This window comes from Mesoplodon bidens (assembly GCF_964165515.1).
Source record: "Mesoplodon bidens genome assembly, chromosome: 16".
NCBI lineage: Eukaryota > Metazoa > Chordata > Mammalia > Artiodactyla > Ziphiidae > Mesoplodon > Mesoplodon bidens.
In genome coordinates this window covers 34425437-34448623 of record NC_138173.1, presented here as the reverse complement: position 1 = coordinate 34448623, position 23187 = coordinate 34425437, and the positions used below count along the sequence as shown (strand labels likewise).

At 37.1% G+C, this 23187-nt stretch overlaps 1 protein-coding gene across 3 annotated transcripts in view; it reads right to left on the bottom strand.

The window, feature by feature from the left end:
- LRRC69 (leucine rich repeat containing 69) overlaps window positions 1–23187 on the bottom strand; it is a gene marked incomplete at its 5' end in the record, with an annotated part of 117778 nt that overhangs the window by 3465 nt on the left and 91126 nt on the right. For 2 of the 3 annotated variants that reach the window (XM_081258806.1, XM_081258808.1), the window contains one exon: window positions 1214–1521. In XM_081258806.1, coding sequence (XP_081114932.1) covers window positions 1411–1521 — 111 coding nt within the window. In that variant the 3' untranslated portion in view covers window positions 1214–1410. Of the gene's footprint in view, window positions 1–1213; window positions 1522–23187 lie in introns of those variants that run through there. The other variant, XM_081258807.1, reaches the window with a different exon arrangement.

The following is a 23187-nucleotide window of genomic DNA, read 5'->3' as shown; positions in this document are numbered from 1 at the left end:
TTGGTTTTGTAGATAAGTTCATTTGTAGCCTTTTTTGAGATTCCACATATAAGTGATATGATATGATGTTTGTCTTTCGCTGTCTGACTTACTTCACTCAGTATGAGAATTTCTAGGTCCATCCATGTTGCTGCAAATGGTATATATATACAATAGATAACTAATAAGGACCTGCTGTATAGCACAGGGAACTCTACTCAGTACTCTGTAATGGCTTATGGGGAAAATAATCTAAAAAAGAGTGAATATATATCTATGTATAACATATTCACTTTTCTGTATACCTGAAACTAACAGAACATTGTAAATCAATTGTACCCCAATAAATTTTTTTAAAAAAAATTACAAATAGAACTATTACATGATCCAGCTCTTCTACTTCTGGGTATTCATCTGAAGAATATAAAAACACTGGTTTGAAAAGATATATGCCCCCTATGTTCACTGCAGAATTATTTACAATAGCAAAGATATGGGAACAACCTAAGTGCCCAAAAATGGATGAATGGATAAAGAAGATGTGGCATATATATATATATATATATATATATATATATATATATACACACATATATATATATATACTACTCAGTCATAGTCTTGCCATTTGCTACAACAATGATTGACCTTGAGCATATTATGCTAAGTGAAATAAGTCAGAGAAAGACAAATACCATATGATTTCACTCACATGTGGAATATAAAACAAAAAATAATAAAATAAAGCAAGCAAAACAAAAACAAACACACAGATACAGAGAACATATTAGTGATTACCAGAAGGGAAGTGGGGTGGAAGAGGGTGAAATGGGTAAAGCGGGTTAACTGTATGGCAATGGATGGAAACTAAACTTTTGGTGGTGAGCACACAGTAGGGTATACAGAAGCTGAAATATAATGTTGTATACATGAAACAATGTTATAAACTAATGTCACCTTAATAAAAGAAAGAAAAAAAAGACGTTAGTGCCACTTAGAAAATAAGAGCTCAAATGAAATCATACAAATATAGTTGAACTATCTAGCACTAAAAAGTGATTATTTTTCATTTGCAAAACATGCATAAAATAAACACTTCTCCCCATCAAAGTCCTTAATACTATTTAGAAAAGGAGGGTGATATTCATAAAATGACAGAAGAAAATAATACTCATTTGCCACATTGATCTTTATTTTTCCATTTTTTAATTTTGTTTTTAAGTCAAAGAAGAAACAGCACACTTAGAGTCTAAACAATCTAAAGGTATACTGTAGTGCTTAAATTGGGACCTTCACAATTAAATTATTTTTCTTCCTTTACTCAATGTATTGACAAAGAGAAGAGCATGGTATACTAAGTAGAGCATAATCTGACTGTGCAGAGGTGATGGGGAAAGTCATGTGAGGCTCTAAATGAGCTTCTTACCTGCTCTACACTTGAGCAATTCCAAAGAGATTAGGCTTGCATTGATTAAAACATTTGTAAGAACAAATTAATATTTGAAGTGGTACCAGCTGTAGATTTCTGCTTATTTTCCAGTTCTAAAATGTAAAGATTAAGAATAAAATTAAGGCAGTACTCAATAAGTATGTTTGAATAAAATAAATATTAACTATCTCAGAGATTTCAGGCCATTGATTTCTAAAGAACACACTAAAGTATTTATGCTTGATTTGCTCTTTTCCCACATACAAGTAAACAAACAGCTAGCTAAGAAGGGCATATGCAACACTAAACAAAATTCAATGATAAAAGATTATCTACACTTTTATCCAAAGATATTATTATATTGCCTAGCTGTAAAGTGTTTGGGATGAAGGTGAAAAAATATACAGAATCCACACAAACCTGATTCTGATCTACAGGGATGTTAAATTGATCAATCAGCATAGATTAATTGAACACTCAGTAGACATCTCAGTTTTACCTGTCTAGCATCCATTTCTCATGGAAATTAGTCTTGCTAATACTCTGTTCATTTTCTGCAATGTTCATTAAGATCTTCACTGGCTGGGTTTCAGGCAAGTTGACCAATATATGACTTAAGTTTTTGTACTTAAAATATCTCTGATCTTAACTTCTCAATGTACAAAAAAAAGGCAGCCAAAAAACCTGTCAGCCAACTTAGTGTACATGTCCTGACCACTATATCTGAAATAATGGCAACCTCAAAGCTTACCATTTATATGTTTTATAAACAACTTTTGAAGTTGTTTATAAACAACATAGCTCTCAGAGAGAGAATCCAAAACAGAGTCACAGTTTAATTTGTTGATAATGCTACTTAGTTTTATCATAACCCACTGGGCTATCATCATCACAATCCACAGTGAGAGATTTCATTACTGCTCTGTTCACTCTTCCACAAAAGAACTTTGAGGGCCTATTCAAAGGTTCAAGCACCTAAGCATAGTTATTCATCCATCCTTGAGAGAGTAATAACCTTTCAGCTCTGGTGATAAATCAATGGGGAGCCAAAGTCATACATCATATCACATTTACATCCACCTCCAACAGTGACTATGAAGGGCTCAGAGAATACACGGCACTATTCTAACAATAAGTATTTTGGATGAAGGTGAAAAAATTGAATCTCTACGAATCTGACTTCTTTCCTAGAAGTTTATGTGATCAACCAGGAAACATTTACTGAAATTCCCAATGGGCATCTTGTTTCTGCCTGTCAGCATCCATTTCCCATCTGCCAGCACAAAAGCCCACCTTTTCCTTTAAGGAACTACCCATTCTCCAATTTCAGTGCAAATGTCATGAAAGAGAGAGGGCAACTGATCCCACCTCCCATCTCAAGACATAACCATGTAACTCAGGCCGAGCACATGACCCAAGACAGTCCAATAAAACCAATAATCATCAGCCCCAAAGCTTTCCCTGAATCTACTGAGAGAAGGAAGCTCTTCCTCTACTACCAGAAGGCATACTTTAGGGAGCTCTCACCTGAGAGCAAAGCCAAGACAAAGGAAAGCAGGAGGACAAATTCTTGATGAAAAATTTGGATACCTGATCCAGCATGAATAAATATTCAGCCAGACCCATCCCTGGACCTTCTTCATTATTTGAATTAGTGTTTGGTTTCTTTAACTTGCAACCAAGAGTTCTGAAAAATTACAAGCAACCAAAAACCTGCACCCCGTTAGACAAAGTGGCAAAGATACAAAGATATATAACAAACAATTCCTACCTCTAAGAATCTTTCAGCATCTAGTTGGAAAGATAAGACATAAACACAAAAAATAACTAGAGGGCTTCCCTTGTGGCACAGTGGTTGAGAGTCTGCCTGCTGATGCAGGGGACACGGGTTCATGCCCCAGTCCGGGAAGATCCCACATGCCGCAGAGCGGCTGGTCCCGTGAGCCATGGCCGATGGGCCTGCGCGTCCGGAGTCTGTGCTCCACAACAGGAGAGGCCACAACAGTGAGAGGCCCACATACCGCAAAAACAAAACAAAACAAAACAAAAAAATAAATAAAATAACTAGAAACATAAGGCTCAATACAATGATAGGTTCTATATGAGTACAGAGAAAGGAGACACCATCACAGGTTGCATATTAAGCAAGACTTTACATTATAACAAAATGGTGAACTAGATGTTGAGGCATGTCCAGGATGTGGCTACCTGGCAAAGGTACAAAAGGACATTTAGAAAAGGTGAACTATGAGAGCAGTAATTCAAGAATATGCCTTTGGTAGCTGGGGAAAAAATACAGTATAAACAATAAATGGATCATAAAATGTTGTCATGGGATATCAACAATAAATATATTAGTCCAGGGACAAAAAGAATTCATAAGTAGTTGCTCAATGATAGACACATTATGTGTAATAATTCAGATCTACTTTATATGAGATCATATTGATTAATTAGATTATAATGGCTTAATGTTAAAATTGTGCTTGAAGAACTAGTGACAAAAGCCAAAACCTAAATGTGGCCTTTTCCTTTTCCGTGTACATAGTAGATAACCCTCTCATCCAACAAGCTATTCTTGTCCACTACTGTAACATATCTCATCTAGAACTAAAGGGCTATAAAAATAAACCATGCTACATGAACTTCACTCAACTTCTGTTTAAGAAACTAGGACAGAGGAGGTAAAAGACAAACATACACCAAGGAAGTAAACGTGGCCATACAGCTATCAGATTTGCTTTGTCCAGTTTCTCCATGAGGTGAAAAGTTTATAATAGAAATTATTAAAGGCATTTTCTATTTGCACTGTGGTTTTAGCTATTTTCCCTTAGGTCATTAAGAAATTGTATGGGCAGAGTTTCCCTTGGCTCTTGTTGCAAGCAGAAATGCAAAATATCTGTGTCCCTCTTTCCCCTACTTGGGGTTATTATTGTTTAGTTAATTAGAATACAATGTTTTATTAAACTTTTTTTCTTAATTTGTGGTACCAATCTGTATTTATAGTTGTCACTTTCATGATAATCTATGTATAGGTTCAAACATTTTGACTGCTTCAAGCAGTCATTCACCAGTTACATTAATATGTTTTGAAACATCTATATTGGAGTATAATTGCTTTAAAAAGTTATGTTAGTTTCTGCTGTACAACAAATGAATCAGCTACATGTATACATATATCCCTATATCTCCTCCCTCTTGCACCTCCCTCCCACCCTCCCTATCCCACCCCTCTAGGTGGTACCAAGCTGAGTTCCCTGTGCTATGTGGCTGCTTCTCACTAGCTATCTATTTTACATTTGGTAGTGTATATATGTCAATGTTACTCTCTCACTTCGTCCCAACTTAACATTCCCCCTCCCTGTGTCCTCAAGTCCATTCTCTACTACTGTGTCTTTATTCCTGTCCTGCCCCTAGTTTTTCAGAACCTTTTTTTTTTTTTTACATTCCATATATATGTGTTAGCATACGGTACTTGTTTTTCTCTTTCTGACTTACTTCACTCTGTACGACAGACTCTAGGTCCATCCACCTCACTACAAATAACTCAATTTCGTTTCTTTTTATGGCTGAGTAATACTCCGTTGTATATATGTGCTCAATTTCTTTATCCATTCATCTGTCGATGGACACTTAGGTTGCTTCCATATCCTGGTGATTGTAAATAGAGCTGCAATGAACATTGTGGTACATGACTCTTTTGGAATTATGATTTTCTCAGGGTATACGCCAAGTAATGGGAGTGCTGGGTCATATGGTAGTTCTATTTTTAGTTTGTTTTATTTATTTATTTATTTATTATTTTTTATTTTTTTCGGTACACGGGCCTCTCACTGTTGTGGCCTCTCCCGTTGCGGAGCACAGGCTCCGCGGCCATGGCTCATGGGCCTAGCCACTCCACGGCATGTGGGATCTTCCTGGAGCGGGGCACGAACCCATGATCCCTGCATCGGCAGGCAGACTCTCAACCACTGCGCCACCAGGGAAGCCCCTATTTTTAGTTTTTTAAGGAAACTCCATACTGTTCACCATAGTGGCTGTATCAATTTACATTCCCACCAACAGTGCAAGAGGGTTCCCTTTTCTCCACACCCTCTACAGCATTTATTGTTTGTAGATTTTTTTGATGATGGCCATTCTGACCGGTGTGAGATGATACCTCACTGTACTTTTGACTTGCATTTCTCTAATGATTAGTGATGCTGAGCATCCTTTCATGTGTTTGTTGGCAATCTGTATATCTTCTTTGGAGAAATATCTATTTTTGTCTTCTGCCCATTTTTGGATTGGGTTGTTTGTTTTTCTGATATTGAGCTACATGGGCTGCTTGTAAATTTTGGAGATTAATCCTTTGTCATTTGCTTCATTTGCAAATATTTTCTCCCATTCTGAGGGTTGTCTTTTCGTCTTGTTTAAGCTTTGCTGTGCAAAAGTTTTTAAGTTTCATTAGGTCCCATTTGTTTATTTATGTTTTTATTCCCGTTTCTCTAGGAGGTGGGTTAAAAAGGTTCTTGCTGTGATTTATGTCATAGAGTGTTCTGCCTATGTTTTCCTCTAAGAGTTTGATAGTGTCTGGCCTTACATTTAGGTCTTTAATCCATTTTGAGTTTATTTTTGTGTATGGTGTTAGGGAATGTTCTAATTTCATTCTTTTACATGTAGCTGTCCAGTTTTCCCAGCACCACTTATTGAAGAGGCTGTCTTTTCTCCATTGTATATTCTTGTCTCCTTTATCAAATATAAGGTGACCATATGTGTGTGGGTTTACCTCTGGGCTTTCTATCCTGTTCCACTGATCTATATTTCTGTTTATGTGCCAATACCATACTGTCTTGATTACTGTGGGTTTGCAGTATAGTCTGAAGTCCATGAGCCTGATTCCTCCAGCTCCATTTTTCTTTCTCAAGATTGCTTTGGCTATTCAGGGTCTTTTTTTTTTTTTTTAAAGAAGATGTTGGGGTTAGGAGTTTATTTATGCTGTGTTGGGTCTTCATTTCTGTGTGAGGGCTTTCCCTAGTTGTGGCAAGTGGGGGCCACTCTTCATTGAGGTGCACAGGCCTCTCACTATCACAGCCTCTCTTGTTGTGGAGCACAGGCTCCAGACGTGCAGGCTCAGTAGTCATAGCTCATGGGCCTAGTTGCTCCGCAGCATGTGGGATCCTCCCATACCAGGGCTTGAACCTGTGTCCCCGCACTAGCAGGCAGATTCTCAACCACTGTGCCACCAGAGAAGCCCTCAGGGTCTTTTTTGTTTCCATAAAAATTGTGAAATTTTTTGATCTAGTTCTGTGAAAAATGCCATTGGTATTTTGATAGGGATTGCACTAAATCTGTAGAATGCTTTGGGTAGTGTAGTCATTTTCACAATGTTGATTCTTCCAATCCAAGAACATGGTATATCTCTCCATCTGTTTGTATCATATTTAATTTCTTTCATCAGTGTCTTATAGTTTTCTGCATACAAGTATTTTGCCTCCTTAGGTAGGTTTATTCCCAGATACTTTATTCTTTTTGTTGCAATGGTAAATGGGAGTGTTTGCTTAATTTCTCTTTCAGATTTTTCATCATTAGTGTATAGGAATGCATGAGGTTTCTGTGCAGTAATTTTGTATCCTGCTACTTTATCAAATTCATTGATTAGTCCTAGTAGTTTTCTGGTAGCATCTTTAGGAATCTCTGCAAATAGTATCATGTCATCTGCAAACAGTGACAGTCTTACTTCTTTTTTTTTCTGATTTGGATTCCTTTTATTTCTTTTTCTTCTCTTATTGCCATGACTGAAACTTCCAAACCTATGTTGAATAAGAGTGGTGAGAGTGGGCAACCTTGTCTTGCTCCTGATCTTAGAGGAAATGGTTACAGTTTTTCACCATTGAGAATGATGTTGGCTGGGAACATATTTTACCAAAGGCCATTATCAGCTTTGTATTGAATAGGAAACTTTGCATGTAATAATTCTCTAACTTAATAATTACTGTTTCTGATACAATATCTCTCATGGCTTGTAATTGTTTCCTGTAAATTTTACTGGGAAAAATGAGCTCATCATAATTCCTTGGTAACATAGTTTTCCATCTAGAGTCATCGAACTCAATAATGTTATATGAGAAAAGAACGTCTCTAATATGTTATCTCTTGATATCCATTTAAGTTTCTATTTCCATTTGTGGCATCATCTCCAGTATGATGTATATTTCTACCAGTATAAAATATGTCCATTTGAAATAAGCTTTTACAAAGGAATTACAACACACACTCTTATAGTAGACATGTCTTCACAAACCTCAATTAATAAAACCTCACAACTCTGTCAAAGATAAGTACTGCTTTGGTCAGTTTAGAGTTAGAAACTGAAACACTAAAAGGTCCTTTCTGTCAAGCCAAAGTCATAGAAGAGGCAAAGGAGTTCGTCTATGATTAGACATGCTTTTATATCTTTTTACCAAAAGCTTTAAAATGTGAAATGCTATATAGAGTCTAATTTTCACTCTTTACAGTGAAATGTATTATTTCCTGAAACAAATAAACATATGATTATAATCCTCTTTCTATTTTATGGAAAACTAGTCTTGTGCTTTAAGTTTGAATATGCATGTTTACTAAGTTTAATATTTTTTGAATGGTGGAATTGAGAGATGTTTTTAAAATATGCCTAAGTGATAATCACTACCATACTTTAAACTTTGAGAAATCAAAAATTATCAACATATATATTTATATCATACAGTATAATGTAAAGCTTTGGATAAGGTTTCAATATTACATGAAGCACAAGGACTAGGAAAGAAGTGATAGATGGTTTCCTGTTTTCTCAAAAAATGTTATAATGGTAGGCAGGATAAAGGCTCCCCAAAGATGTCTAGGTCCTGTGCCTACATATGTTACCTGACATGGAAAAAGTTAATCACACTTTGCAGGTGTGATTGACATAAGGATTTTTTTTTTTAACTTAAGGATCTTGAGATTGGGAGGTTATCCTGAATTATCCAGCTGGACCCAATTCCATCACAAGGATCATTAAAAGTGGAAGGGGGAGGCAGAAGAGAAGGTCCAAGGGATGGGGTCTGAGAAGAACTAGATCTGCCAGTGTTGGCTTTGATGATGCAGGAAGGAGACCATGAGCCAAGGAATGTGGGTAGCCTCTAAAAGCTGGAAAGAGTAAGAAAATAAATTCTCCCCTGGAGTCTCCAGAAAGGAATGTAGCCCTGTTGACACTTTGATTTTAGCTCAATAAGACTCATATTGGACTTCTGACCTACTAAACTATAAGATAATAAATTTTGTTTTTAAGACTCCAAGATTATAGAAATTTGTTACAGCAACAATAGAAAACTAATACTAGCATCATGTTCCAAATTAGCAGGACCAAGAAAGGCATGACTATGAGAGCCCCTCTCCCCATTATGGAATCAAGGCACTCTGGAGCTAGAAGAGACTTTGGTCTAATCACTTCATTGTCCAGATATAATGAGACGTAAGGTGACTTACCTTAGACCTCATAGTTCGAAGCAGAGACATGACTACAATATAATTTCTCTAAATTCTAGATCATTTTTAGTCATATTATGCTTCTCAGCTTCTTTCACCAATGTAGTGTTTTGATTATAGTTTAATAATAATTTGCAAAAATGTTTGCAAGAATGAACAGTTATTTGAAAGTGCACATATTTTCAAATAAAGCATAGAAGAAGCATATAGCTTTGCTGTTCTGGTCTGTCTCCAACTGATGGCTAAACATATTCACTTGAATTATCTACCCATCAACTGAAACTCAACAAGTCTAAAATTAAACTTGAGTTCCTGCCTCCCAAATCAGCTCCATCTGGAATCTTCTGGTTTTCTCCCTCACACCCTCTGAGGTTTCCCACATTCAATCAATCGCCAAGTTCTGCTGTCATTCCTCCCTCATGGTGCTTTCTTTCCTTGCATTTCTACTGCTACCCCTTATACCCCACTAGGCAAGCACTCTAACAGGTCTCTGTGCCTCAGTTTCTCTTCTCTTCAAACTCCAATTAACCCAGCACAGTACTGCCAAATGATTCCTTGTAAAGTACATCATTTTTTTTTTGTATCATTGACTTGTCCCCACACATTCAGGAGGACTCCGTTTCCAAACAGGATCAAGTTCAAACTCTTTATTCTATCCTTTGACAGGTTCATAGAATTTGACCCTATTTTTTTTTCTGTCTTTCTCCCACTCCCAGCCACAAACCAACTTAATTGATTTACTTCCTTATGAACATGACTCATTCTCCAAATTGTTCTCTTCTCCTAAAATATCTTCTCAGCTTCCATGTATCTGAATTCTATCTATGTCAAGGCCCTGTACAAGTTCCAGCATCTGCCTGGGCACTTCCTAGGCCTGACAACCTACAGTGATCTCACCTTACACTTTGAAGCCCTAAAGCAATTGGTCCCATTTAACATTTTGTTTTTATAACTAGTATCTTTTACATCTTTACAGAGTTTAAACTCTTAGATTTTAACCACTGGGACAAACTAAGTTCCCTATTTATTTGCATTGTACTTAGCACCCAGAGTTCCCTGCTTTAAACAGGTTCTCAAATATTTATGGAATGACTGAAAGTAATTTTAAAAATACAAGATGAACACTCAGAATGACAACTCCTCTATTCCATCAGTGATAAGTGCCAGCAATGAGCACTCTTTTAAAGTTAACTGCTCCATTTAGGAAGTGTAACCATACATTCAGGATTGCCTAGGACAGTCCTGGCTTCCTGCTGATTTTCCAGTTATTAATAATGTTGCCCACTTTCATTCTCAAAAACCTCTTGGCTTAGATGATACATTATGTATGGTCATTCCACCCTTAGCATAGTTTGGACTGTAGTACGGGCAGAAACCAGAAAGAAAATCCTGCTCATGTTCCAGCCACCCATCCAGCTATGCAGCATTCACTCCACTACAGAGTGATCCTGCTCTTCATCACCATCTTGGCATAATCAGTGTCCTTTGAATTTCACGTGGGAGGTTCAAACATTTTGGTTATGCACAGCTTCAGATAAACGTGTTGCAGTGAATACAACTTAAGATTATTTAGCAGAAAAAATAAATCATGTATAATGAATACAACTGTTAACTCTACCTAGAAGTTTAAGAACAAAAGGGAGAATTCCCTAAAGGGAAAAGGGAATTCAGTGAATTCCCATAGAAGTAGAAGCAATCAAGATACAGTGTGTGAGATCATTTATACTCTAATTGTTTTGCTGTTTTCTGAATAAAATGATAAGAATCATTCATGCCATTTCAGTTTTTCTGAACAATAAATACACATTATTTTCATGATTGTTTAGAATTATAAATGTGATGCCTTCTGATCCTCTAGGTGTCCAATTTACATTAAATTAACTAACCATTGCATGTTTTAAGACCTACATTTATTTTCACAGTTGACTGGTTGAAATGATCAGTTTCATAAATGAATGTCAGTGGTATATAAACAGTAATAACATTTTATTGCAAAGGAAGATTTTGCTCTGTAAGTAGTGAGTAAAATTATTAAATGTTATCTTATGTTTCATTACTGACAGCTTGTCATAAAAAAGGAATTAAGACTGCAATTTTTCATTTATTTTCATAAAGTAGATCAGCTTTTTCACTCATTTATAGTGAAACCTACTCAATCTAATCTCTTTTGAATGAAGTTTTAATTACATTACATCATTCAATACAGGGCTGAGAGTTCATGTTCCATACTGTTCCATCCCTAAACTCTTCAACTTTAAAGGAATCTAGGGAAATGTTATGTTCAACTAGTGTAACTACGTGGAATGAAAATATCAAATGCATATATTGGGCACTGGATCACTCAAGTATTTGGAAAGAATTTTATGAGACTATTTAGTAACCTCTAAGTCACCGGTTCAATTATGACCCAAGTAGGTAGTAACTAAATAAGATTAATTTTTGTTGCTGTTTTGAAGCATTATATCATTAGTAGTTAATACTTAAATATCAATTACATTGAAATTATTGACAATTCTGTAATTGGTAAGGACTAATTGAATGGCAAGGGCTATAACATTTGAAAAAGACAAAAGCATCTGAATGAATTATGGTAAAAGTTAATATTTGAGATTGTGTAAAATTTTTCATCAACTATTTCCAATCCTCTTCTCACTAATTCATAAGATAAGCATGGCATAATTTCACATTCACCTGAATAGAAGCAATTACAATTGGATATTTGGTTGTGTCTAGCCTTTTATATCAAGAACAAAGGCCCATTTGTCATCGTGTCTCCCTTCTTCAACTGTGCCCTCAGATAACAAACCCATCAGAGACAGAACATTCTGTAAAGCACAACAGGGTAACTAGATGTTGGCATTATCAAATTGGGTTCTTCCTTCATGCTAAACTCTAAAGGTTGGCATCCTGAAAAGATAGTAAAAAGCTGAATGTTTTTTTTAACAGAAAGGGAGGCTTCTAGGCAAACTAGTCTTTGTATACTCTCCCTTAAATAGAAAAATAGCAAATGTATGCAAAATGTATGCAAAAGCAACTTTTTAATAACACGGTTAATCTGATTATCATCCCTATGTATTTTGTGTATGTTCTCACTCTAGAAACAGGGAACTAAACAACTCCATTAAAATAATGTTTCATAGAAACAGACTCACAGACATGGAGAACAGACTTTTGGTTACCAAGGGGGGGGGGGGTGAAGGAGAGACTGGCAGTTTGGGATTAGCAGATGCAAACTATTATATATAGAATGGATAAATAACAAGATCCTACTGTATAGCATAGGGCACTATATTAAATATCCTATGATAAACCATAACAGAAAAGAATATGAAAAAGAAAAACAAACAAAAATATATATATATATAACTGACGCATTTTACTGTACAGAAGAAATTAAGACAGTATTGCAAATCAACTATATTTCAATAAAATAAATTAATTAATTAAAAATAATTTAAAATAATGTTTTGATTGCCAAGCCTCTAGTAATATATATTCCAATCTAAAGTTTTATCCAATTGTTAGTCATTTTTAAATATCCTTACATTTATTTAGCATAATTTATAAATTCATACTATACACTTATTCTAATTGTAATCCCATTGTCATGGAATTACATGACACATTTTTTCACTACACATACTTACTGTTACTTGTTTAACTTTTTCAATTATTTTAAAGGTTAGAATCAGTGATTGTTTCACAGCAATTTTCCTTTACAAAATTTTCTTCTCACCAATTTTCCAACACTTCCAGGTACTCTGCCTGTCAACTTATCTAGGAATATAACTCTATATTTTGAGCTATTTTCCCTTTGTACACTGAAGATATTATGCTATCTTTTTTCTGGAATCTGCTTTCAGTTCATTGCCATTTTTTTGTAGGTGATCTATTTTCTTAAAATTTTACCTTTTGCTCTAAAAAGCTTCCCTTTGGTAGTGTACATTTTTACCAAAATGTGTCTAGGTATGGATTTATTCTTATTCTACTTGGCACTCAATGTGCTTTTTCAATGTGAGGGATCAAGTCTTTCTTCAATATTTTAATATTTTATTCCATTAATAAGAATTTACACCCAGGTCTCTGCTTCTTTCTTTTTTTAATTGAAGTGTAGTTGATTTACAATGTTGTGTTAGTTTCAAGTATACAGCAAAGTGATTCAGTTATACAAACATAAATGTCCATCTTTTCAGATTCTTTTCCATTATAGGTTATTACAAAATATTGAGTAAAGGTCCCTGTGCTCTATAGTAGGTACTTGTTGGTTATCTATTTTATATAGAGTAGTGTGTATATGTTAATCCTGAAATGCTGATTTATCCCTCCCCTCACCCCCATCCCCTTTGGAAATGATAAGTTTGTTTTCTGTGTCTGTGGGTCTGTTTCTGTTTTGTATATAAGTTCATTTGTATAATTGTTTTTTAGATCCCACATATAAGCAATATCACATGATATTTGTCTTTCTCTGGCTTACTTCACTTAGTATGATAATCTCTAGGTCCATCCATGCTGCTGCAAATGGCATTATTCATTCTTTATTATGGCTGAGTAATATTCCATTGTATGAACATACCACACCTTCTTTATCCATTCACCTGTTGATGGATATTTAGGTTGCTTCCATGTCTTAGCTATTGTTAATAGTGCTGCAATTGATACAAAAATACTCAACAAAATACTAGCAAACTGAATTCAACAATACATTAAAATGATCCTACACCATGATCAAGTGGGATTTATCCCCAGGATGCAAGGATTTTTCAACATCTGCAAATCAGTCAGTGTGATATATCACATTAAGAAATTGAAGAATAAAAAACATTTGATCATCTCAATAGATGCCGAAAAAGCTTTTGATAAAATTCAACATCCATTTATGATAAAAAAAAATACTCTCAAGAAAGTGAGCATAGAGAGAACATAATAAAGTCCATATATGTCAAACCCACAGCTAACATCACATTTAACAGTGGAAAGCTGAAAGCATGTCATCTAAGATCAGGAACAAGACAAGGATGTCCACTCTCACCACTTTTTTTTTTTTTTTTTTTTTTGCAGTACATGGGCCTTTCACTGTTGTGGCCTCTCCTGTTGTGGAGCACAGGCTCCGGACACACAGGCTCAGTGGCCATGGCTCATGGGCCTAGCTGCTCCATGGCATGTGGGATCATCCTGGACCAGGGCATGAACCCATGTCCCCTGCATTGGCAGGCGGACTCTCAATCACTGCGCCACCAGGGAAGCCCCACTCTCACCACTTTTATTCGACATAGTTTTGGAAGTTCTAGCCATGGCAATCAGAGAAGAAAAAGAAATAAAAGGAATCCAAATTGGCAAACAAAAATTAAAACCATCACTATTTGCAGATGACATGATACTATACATAGAAAATCCTAAAGATGCTAATAGAAAACTACTAGAGCTCATCAATGAATTCGGTAAAGTTGCAGGATAAAAAATTAATACACAGAAATCTCCTGCATTCCTATACACTAACAATGAAAGATCAGAAATAAAATTCAAGGAAAAAATCCCATTTACCATCACATCAAATAGAATAAAATACCTAGGCATAAACCTACCTAAGAAAGCAAAATATCTGAACTCCAGAAACTATAACACACTAATGAAAGAAATTGAAGATGACACAAACAGATGGAAAGATATACCATGTTCTTGGATTAGAAGAATCAATATTGTCAAAATGACCATTGTATCCAAGGCAATGTACAGATTCAGTGCAATCCTCATCAAATCACCAATGGCATTTTTTATGGAACTAGAACAAAAAAAATTTTAATTTGTATGGAAATAAAAAGACCCTAAATAGCCAAAGCAATCTTGAGAAAGAAAAAATGGAACTGGAGGATTCAGGTTTCCTGACTTCAGACTATACTACAAAGCTACAGTAATCAAAACAGTATGGTACTGGCACAAAAACAGAAATATAGATCAATGGAACAGGACAGAAAGCCCAGAGATAAACCCACACACCTATGGTCAATTAATCTATGACAAATGAGGCAAGAATACACAATGGTGAAAAGACAGCCTCTTCAATAAGTTGTGCTAGGAAAACTGGACAGCTACATGTAAAAGAATGAAATTAGAACATTCCCTAATACCACACACAAAAATAAACTCAAAATGGATTAAAGACCTAAATGTAAGACCAGATGATATAAAACTCCTAGATGAAAACACAGGAAAAACACTCTTTGACATAAATCAGAGCAATATCTTTTTGGATACTTCTCCTAGAGTAACTGAAATAAAAACAAAAAATAAACAAATGGGATCTAATTAAACTTAAAAGCTTTCGCACAACAAAGGAAACCATAAACAAGATGAAAAAGACAACCTACAGAATCTTTTGGGGTTTTTTAACCATTATGTTTTTAACCATGCTATATTCTTATGCCACTGTGTTGCAGTATTTATAGTGCACTCAGCCATATTTAACTGATTAAAATGTATTCTTACTTTCCTTTTAATTTTTAAAATGAAATTATGTAGTTACCAAATCTCTTTATTCTCCTATTCTTTCTTCCATCCTTATTGTTTCTTCAGTGATGACTAATGTTAAGCTGTGCACACACTTGTGTGTGTGTGTGTGTGTGTGTGTGTGTGTGTGAGTGTGTATGGGTGAAATCCTGAAGGAAAATTCTTCCATTTATCTGGCCTGAATACCAGTCATTCTATGTTTCACTCCAGAAGTCAAGAGAAGAAAAGCCTCATATCTCTTTCATATGATAGTCTTTTAAACATAAGAAGACAGCTGTTTGAATAATTGTATTGATATCACCATCAATCAATGAATTTATTTACACTTTCTCTTATGGTTCAAAATGAAAACGTGCATGCAATCTACAGTGCAGCAAAAAGTGACCTGAAGGTGCTATCAGGAGGTGTAAACTAAACTTCTAATTCTGTTATTTCATAGATATGAAATTTGTGAAGAAACTATTTAACTAACTTAGTTGCCTCACCTGTGAATGGAGAAAATGAAAACTAAGTCAAAAAGTTAATAAAGACGACTGGGACTCACATTACTCAAATGTGACCTTCTCAGGGAAGTTTCCCTTAAGCCTTCTGCTATAGGCTGAAGGTTTGTGTCCCCCACAAAATTCCTATATTGAAATCGCCATGACTAATTTATTAGGAGGTGGGGCCTTTGGATCCAGCAGAAGAAAAAGTAAAAATAATCCTATATCTTACACATCTGTCTTTGATAGCTTTATTTTTATTTATTTTAACAAATTTAATCAGATATTCATATACATATGTTCCCATATCCCCTCCCTTTTGTGTCTCCCTCCCACCCTCCTTATCCCACCCCTCCAGGCGGTCACAAAGCCCAGAGATGATCTCCCTGTGCTATGCAGCTGCTTCCCACTAGCTATCTACCTTATGTTTCGTAGTGTATATATGTCCATGCCGCTCTTTCGCTTTGTCACAGCTTACCCTTCCCCCTCCCCATATCCTCAAGTCCATTCTCTAGTAGGTCTGTGTCTTTATTACTGTCTTACTCCTATGTTCTTCATGATATTTTTTCTTAAATTCCATATATATATGTCAGCATGCAGTATTTGTCTTTCTCTTTCTGACTTACTTCACTCTGTATGACAGACTCTAGGTCTATCCACCTCATTACAAATAGCTCAGTTTCGTTTCTTTTTATGGCTGAGTAATATTCCATTGTATATATGTGGCACATCTTCTTTATCCATTCATCTGATGATGGACACTTAGGTTGTTTCCAGCTCCGGGCTATTGTGAATAGAGCTGCAATGAACATTTTGGTACATGTCTCTTTTGGAATTATGGTTTTCTCAGGGTATATGCCTAGTAGTGGGATTGCTGGGTCATATGGTAGTTCTATTTTTAGTTTTTTAAGGAACCTCCATACTGTTCTCCATAGTGGCTGTACCAATTCACATTCCCACCAGCAGTGCAAGAGTGTTCCCTTTTTTCCACACCCTCTCCAGCATTTATTGTTTCTAGATTTCTTGATGATGGCCATTCTGACTGGTGTGAGATGATATCTCATTGTAGTTTTGATTTGCATTTCTCTAATGATTAATGATGTTGAGCATTCTTTCATGTGTTTGTTGGCAGTCTGTATATCTTCTTTGGAGAAATGCCTATTTAAGTCTTCTGCCCATTTTTGGATGGGGTTGTTTGTCTTTTTGCTATTGAGCTGCATGAGCTGTTTATAAATTTTGGAGACTAATCCTTTGTCAGTTGCTTCATTTGCAAATATTTTCTCCCATTCTGAGGGTTGTCTTTTGGTCTTGTTTATGGTTTCCTTTGCTGTGCAAAAGCTTTTCAGTTTCATTAGGTCCCATTTGTTTATCTTTGTTTTTATTTCCATTTCTCTAGGAGGTGGGTCCAAAAGGATCTTGCTGTGATTTATGTCATAGAGTGTTCTACCTATGTTTTCCTCTAAGAGTTTGATAGTTTCTGGCCTTACATTTAAGTCTTTAATCCATTTTGAGCTTATTTTTGTGTATGGTGTTAGGGAATGATCTAATCTCAAACTTTTACATGTCCCTGTACAGTTTTCCCAGCACCACTTATTGAAGAGGCTGTCCTTTCTCCACTGTACATTCCTGCCACCTTTATCAAAGATAAGTTGGCCATATGTGCGTGGGTTTACCTCTGGGCTTTCTATCCTGATCCACTGATCTATCTTTCTGTTTTTATGCCAGTACCACACTGTCTTGATTACTGTAGCTTTGAAGTATAGTCTGAAGTCAGGGAGCCTGATTCCTCCAGCTCCGTTTTTCGTTCTCAAGATTGCTTTGGCTATTCGGGGTCTTTTGTTTTTCCAAACAAATTTTGAAATTTTTTCTTCTAGTTCTGTGAAAAATGACAGTGATAGTTTGATAGGGATTGCATTGAATCTGTAAATTGCTTTGGGTAGTAGAGTCATTTTCACAATATTGATTCTTCCAATCCAGGAGCATGGTATATCTCTCCATCTATTTGTATTATCTTTAATTTCTTTCATCAGTGTCTTATAATTTTCTGCATACAGGTCTTTTGTCTCCTAGGGTACGTTTATTCCTACATATTTTATTCTTTTTGTTGCAAAGGTAAATGGGAGAGTTTCCTTGAATTCACTTTCAGATTTTTCATCATTAGTATATAGGAATGCCAGAGATTTCTGTGCATTAATTTTGTATCCTGCTACTTTACCAAATTCATTGATTAGATCCAGTAGTTTTCTGGTAGCATCTTTAGGATTCTCTATGTATAGTATCATGTCATCTGCAAACAGTGACAGCTTTACTTCTTCTTTTCCAATTTGGATTCCTTTTATTTCCTTTTCTTCTCTGATTGCTGTCGCTAAAACTTCCAAAACTATGTTGAATAAGAGTGGTGAGAGTGGGCAGCCTTGTCTTGCTCCTGATCTTAGTGGAAATGGTTTCAGTTTTTCACCATTGAGGACGATGCTGGCTGTGGGTTTGTCATATATGGCCTTTATTATGTTGAGGAAAGTTCCCTCTATGCCTACTTTCTGCAGGGTTTTTATCATAAATGGGTGTTGAATTTTGTCGAAAGCTTTCTCTGCATCTATTGAGATGATCATATGGTTTTTCTCCTTCAATTTGTTAATATGATGTATCATGTTGATTGATTTGCATATATTGAAGAATCCTTGCATTCCTGGAATAAACCCCACTTGATCAGGGTGTATGATCCTTTTAATGTGCTGTTGGATTCTGTTGGCTAGTATTTTGTTTAGGATTTTTGCATCTATATTCATCAGTTATATTGGCCTGTAGTTTTCTTTCTTTGTGACATCCTTGTCTGGTTTTGGTGTCAAGGTGATGGTGGCCTCATAGAATGAGTTTGGGAGTGTTCCTCCCTCTGCTATATTTTAGAAGAGTTTGAGAAGGATAGGTGTTAGCTCTTCTCTAAATGCTGGATAGAATTCGCCTGTGAAGCCATCTGGTCCTGGGCTTTTGTTTGTTGGAAGATTTTTTATCACAGTTTCAATTTCAGAGCTTGTGATTGGTCTGCTCATATTTTCTATTTCTTCCTGATCCAGTCTTGGCAGGTTGTGCATTTCTAAGAATCTGTCCATTTCTTCCAGGTTATCCATTTTATTGGCATAGAGTTTCTTGTAGTAATCTCTCATGATCTTTTGTATTTCTGCAGTGTCAGTTGTTACTTCTCCTTTTTCATTTCTAATTCTATTGATTTGAGTCTTCTCCCTTTTTTTCTTGATGAGTGTGGCTAATGGTTTATCAATTTTGTTTATCTTCTCAAAGAAACAGCTTTTAGTTTTACTGATCTTTGCTATCATTTCCTTCATTTCTTTTTCATTTATTTCTGATCTGATTTTTATGATTTCTTTCCTTCTGCTAACTTTGGGATGTTTTTGTTCTTCTTTCTCTAATTGCTTTAGGTGCAAGGTTAGGTTGTTTATTCGAGATCTTTCCTGTTTCTTAAGGTAGGATTGTATTGCTATAAACTTCCCTCTTAGAACTGCTTTTGCTGCATCCCATAGGTTTTGGGTCGTCGTGTCTCCATTGTCATTTGTTTCTAGGTATTTTTTAATTTCCTGTTTGATTTCTTCAGTGATCACTTCGTTATTGAGTAGTGTATGGTTTAGCCTCCATGTGTTTGTATTTTTTACAGCTCTTTTCCTGTAATTGACGTCTAGTCTCATAGCATTGTGGTCGGAAAAGATACTTGATACAATTTCAATTTTCTTAAATTTACCAAGGCTTGATTTGTGACCCAAGATATGATCTATCCTGGAGAATGTTCCATGAGCACTTGAGAAAAATGTGTATTCTGTTGTTTTTGGATGGAATGTCCTATAAATATCAATTAAGTCCATCTTGTTTAATGTATCATTTAAAGCTTGTGTTTCCTTATTTATTTTCATTTTCAATGATCTGTCCGTTGGTGACAGTGGGGTTTTAAAGTCCCCTACTATGATTGTGTTACTGTTGATTTCTCCTTTTATGGCTGTTAGTATTTGCCTTATGTATTGAGGTGCTCCTATGTTGAGTGCATAAATATTTACAGTTGTTATATCTTCTTCTTGGATCGATCCCTTGATCATTATGTAGTGTCCTTCTTTGTCTCTTCTAGTAGTCTTTATTTTAAAGTCTATTTTGTCTGATATGAGAATTGCTACTCCAGCTTTCTTTTGGTTTCGATTTGCATGGAATATATTTTTCCATCCCCTTACTTTCAGTCTGTATGTGTCTCTAAGTCTGAAGTGGGTCTCTTGTAGACCGCATATATATGGGTCTTGTTTTTGTATCCATTCAGCCAATCTGTGTCTTTTGGTGGGAGCATTTAGTCCATTTTCATTTAAGGTAATTATGGATATGTATGTTCCTATTCCCATTTCCTTAATTGCTTTGGGTTCGTTATTGTAGGTCTTTTCCTTCTGTTGTGTTTCTTGCCTAGAGAAGTTCCTTTAGCATTTGTTGTAAAGCTGGTTTGGTGGTGCTGAACTCTCTCAGCTTTTGCTTGTCTGTAAACGTTTTAATTTCTCCATCATTTCTGAATGAGATCCTTGCTGGGTAGAGTAATCTTGGTTGCAGGTTTTTCTCCTTCATCACTTTAATTATGTCCTGCCACTCCCTTCTGGCTTGTAGAGTTTCTGCTGAGAGATCAGCTGTTATCCTGATGGGGATTCCCTTGTATGTTATTTCTTGTTTTTCCCTTGCTGCTTTTAATATGATTTTTTTGTGTTTAATTTTTGACAGTTTGATTAATATGTGTCTTGGCGTATTTCTCCTTGGGTTTATTCTGTATGGGACTCTCTGTGCCTCCTGCACTTGATTAGCTATTTCCTTTCCCATATTAGGGAAGTTTTCAACTATAATCTCTTCAAATATTTTCTCAGTCCCTTTCTTTTTCTCTTCTTCCTCTGGAACCCCTATAATTCGAATGTTGGTGCATTTAATGTTGTCCCAGAGGTCTCTGAGACTGTCCTCTGTTCTTTTCATTCTTTTTTCTTTATTTTGCTCTGCAACAGTTATTTCCACTCTTTTATCTTCCTGGTCACTTATCCGTTCTTCTGCCTCAGTTATTCTGCTATTGATCCCATCCAGAGTATTTTTCATTTCATTTATTGTGTTTTTAATCGATGCTTGATTCATCTTTAATTCTTCTAGTTCCTTGTTAACTGTTTCTTGCATTTTGTCTATTCTATTTCCAAGATTTTGTATCTTGGAAATAGAATCTTGGATCATCTTTACTATCATTATTCTGAATTCTTTTTCAGGTAGACTGTCTATTACCTCTTCATTTGTTAGGTCTGGTGGGTTTTTATCTTGCTCCTTCTCCTGCTATGTGTTTTTCTGTCTTCTCATTTTGCTTATGTTACTGTGTTTGGGGTCTCCTTTTTGTAGGCTGCATGTTTGTAGTTCCCGTTGTTTTTGGTGTCTGTCCCCAGTGTCTAAGGTTGCTTTAGTGGGTTGTGTAGGCTTACTGGTGGAGGGGACTAGTGCCTGTGTTCTGGTGGATGAGGCTGGATCTTGTCTTTCTGGTGGGCAGGTCCACGTCTGGTGGTGTGTTTTGGCGTGTCTGTGGACGTTTTATGATTTTAGGCAGCCTCTCTGCTAATGGGTGGTGTTGTGTTCCTGTCTTGCTAGTTGTTTCGCATAGGGTGTCCAGCACTGTAGCTTGCTGGTCGTTGAGTGAAGCTGGGTGCTGGTGTTGAGATGGAGATCTCTGGAAGATTTTCGCCGTTTGATATTATGTGGAGCTGGGAGGTGTCTTGTGGACCCGTGTCCTGAAGTTGTCTCTCCCACCTCAGAGGCACAGCACTGACTCCTGGCTCCTCAATTTGGGATGATTTGTTGTCCATTCATGTATTCCACAGATGCAGGGTACATCAATTTGATTATGGAGTTTTAATCTGCTGCTTCTGAAGCTGCTGGGAGAGATTTCCCTTTCTCTTCTTTGTTCTCACTTCTCCCGGGTCTCAGCTTTGGTTTTGGCCCCGCCTCTGCCTTTTGGTTGCTGGAGAGCATCTGTTCTTTGCTCAGGCAGGACAGGGTTAAAGGAGCAGCCTCTTCGGGGACTCTGGCTCACTCAGGCCGGGCGGGAGGGAGGGGCACGGAGTGCGGGGCGAGCCTACAGCGGCAGAGTTCAGCGTGACGTTGCACCAGCCCGAGGCGCGCCGTGCGTTCTCCCAGGGAAGCCGCCCCTGGATCCCGGGACCCCGGCAGTGGCGGGCTGCACAGGCTCCCGGAAGGGCGGTGTGGGCAGTGACCTGCGCTCGCACACAGGCTTCTTGGCGGCGGCAGCAGCAGCCCCAGCGTCCCACGCCCGTCACTGGGCTCCGCGCTTTCAGTCGCGACTCGCGCCCGTCTGTGGAGCCCCTTTAAGCAGCGCTCTTAATCCCCTCTCCTCGCGCACCAGGAAACCAAGAGGGAAGAAAAAGTCTCTTGCCTCTTCGGCAGCTCCAGAGTTTTCCCGGACTCCCTGCCGGCTAGCTGTGGCACATTATCCCCCTTCAGGCTGAATTCTCGCCGCCAGCCCCAGTCCTTTCCCTGCGCTCTGACCGAAGCCCGAGCCTCAGCTTCCAGCGCCGCCCGCCCTGGCGGGCGAGCAGACAAGCCTCTTGGGCTGGTGAGTGCCAGTTGGCGCCGATCTTCTGTGCGGGAATCTCTCCGCTTTGCCCTACCCAGTACGTGGGGAGTTTCTTGCCTTTTGGGAGGTCTGAGGTCTTCTGCCAGCGTTCAGTACAAGTGTTCTGTAGGAGTTGTTCCACATGTAGCTGTATTTCTGGTGTATCTGTGGGGAGGAAGGTGATCTCCACGTCTGATAGCTTTAAAATTTGTGGGCACTCTATGTGGTTTTTGCCCCTCCCCCACTGATTGAATTTTCTTATTCTCCTTTGTTGAGTCCTGCTTCTGCCCACCATTTTAACACTGTTGTCTTCAAGGATTCTGTCCTTCTCGCTTTCTCACTTCACTGTGTAAATTTCCTCAGGCAATCTTCATTCCCATGACTTCAAGTGTCACACTTACATAAACAATATTTTAATCCACATCACAAGCTCCAACTATTCTTTGTCAAAAAGCAAACAAACAAAGCCTCATCTTGCTACTCCACTGCTTCAACAACTATAAGTAGCTGAATTGTATCCTCCCTAAAATTCATATGTTGTAGTCCTAACCCTCAGTACTTCGAAATGTGACTGTGCTTGGAGATAATCTTTAAAATGGCAATTAAGTTAAGATGATGTCATTAGGGTGGGCCCTAATTCAGTATGACTGCTGTACTTACAAGAAGATGAAATTTGGACA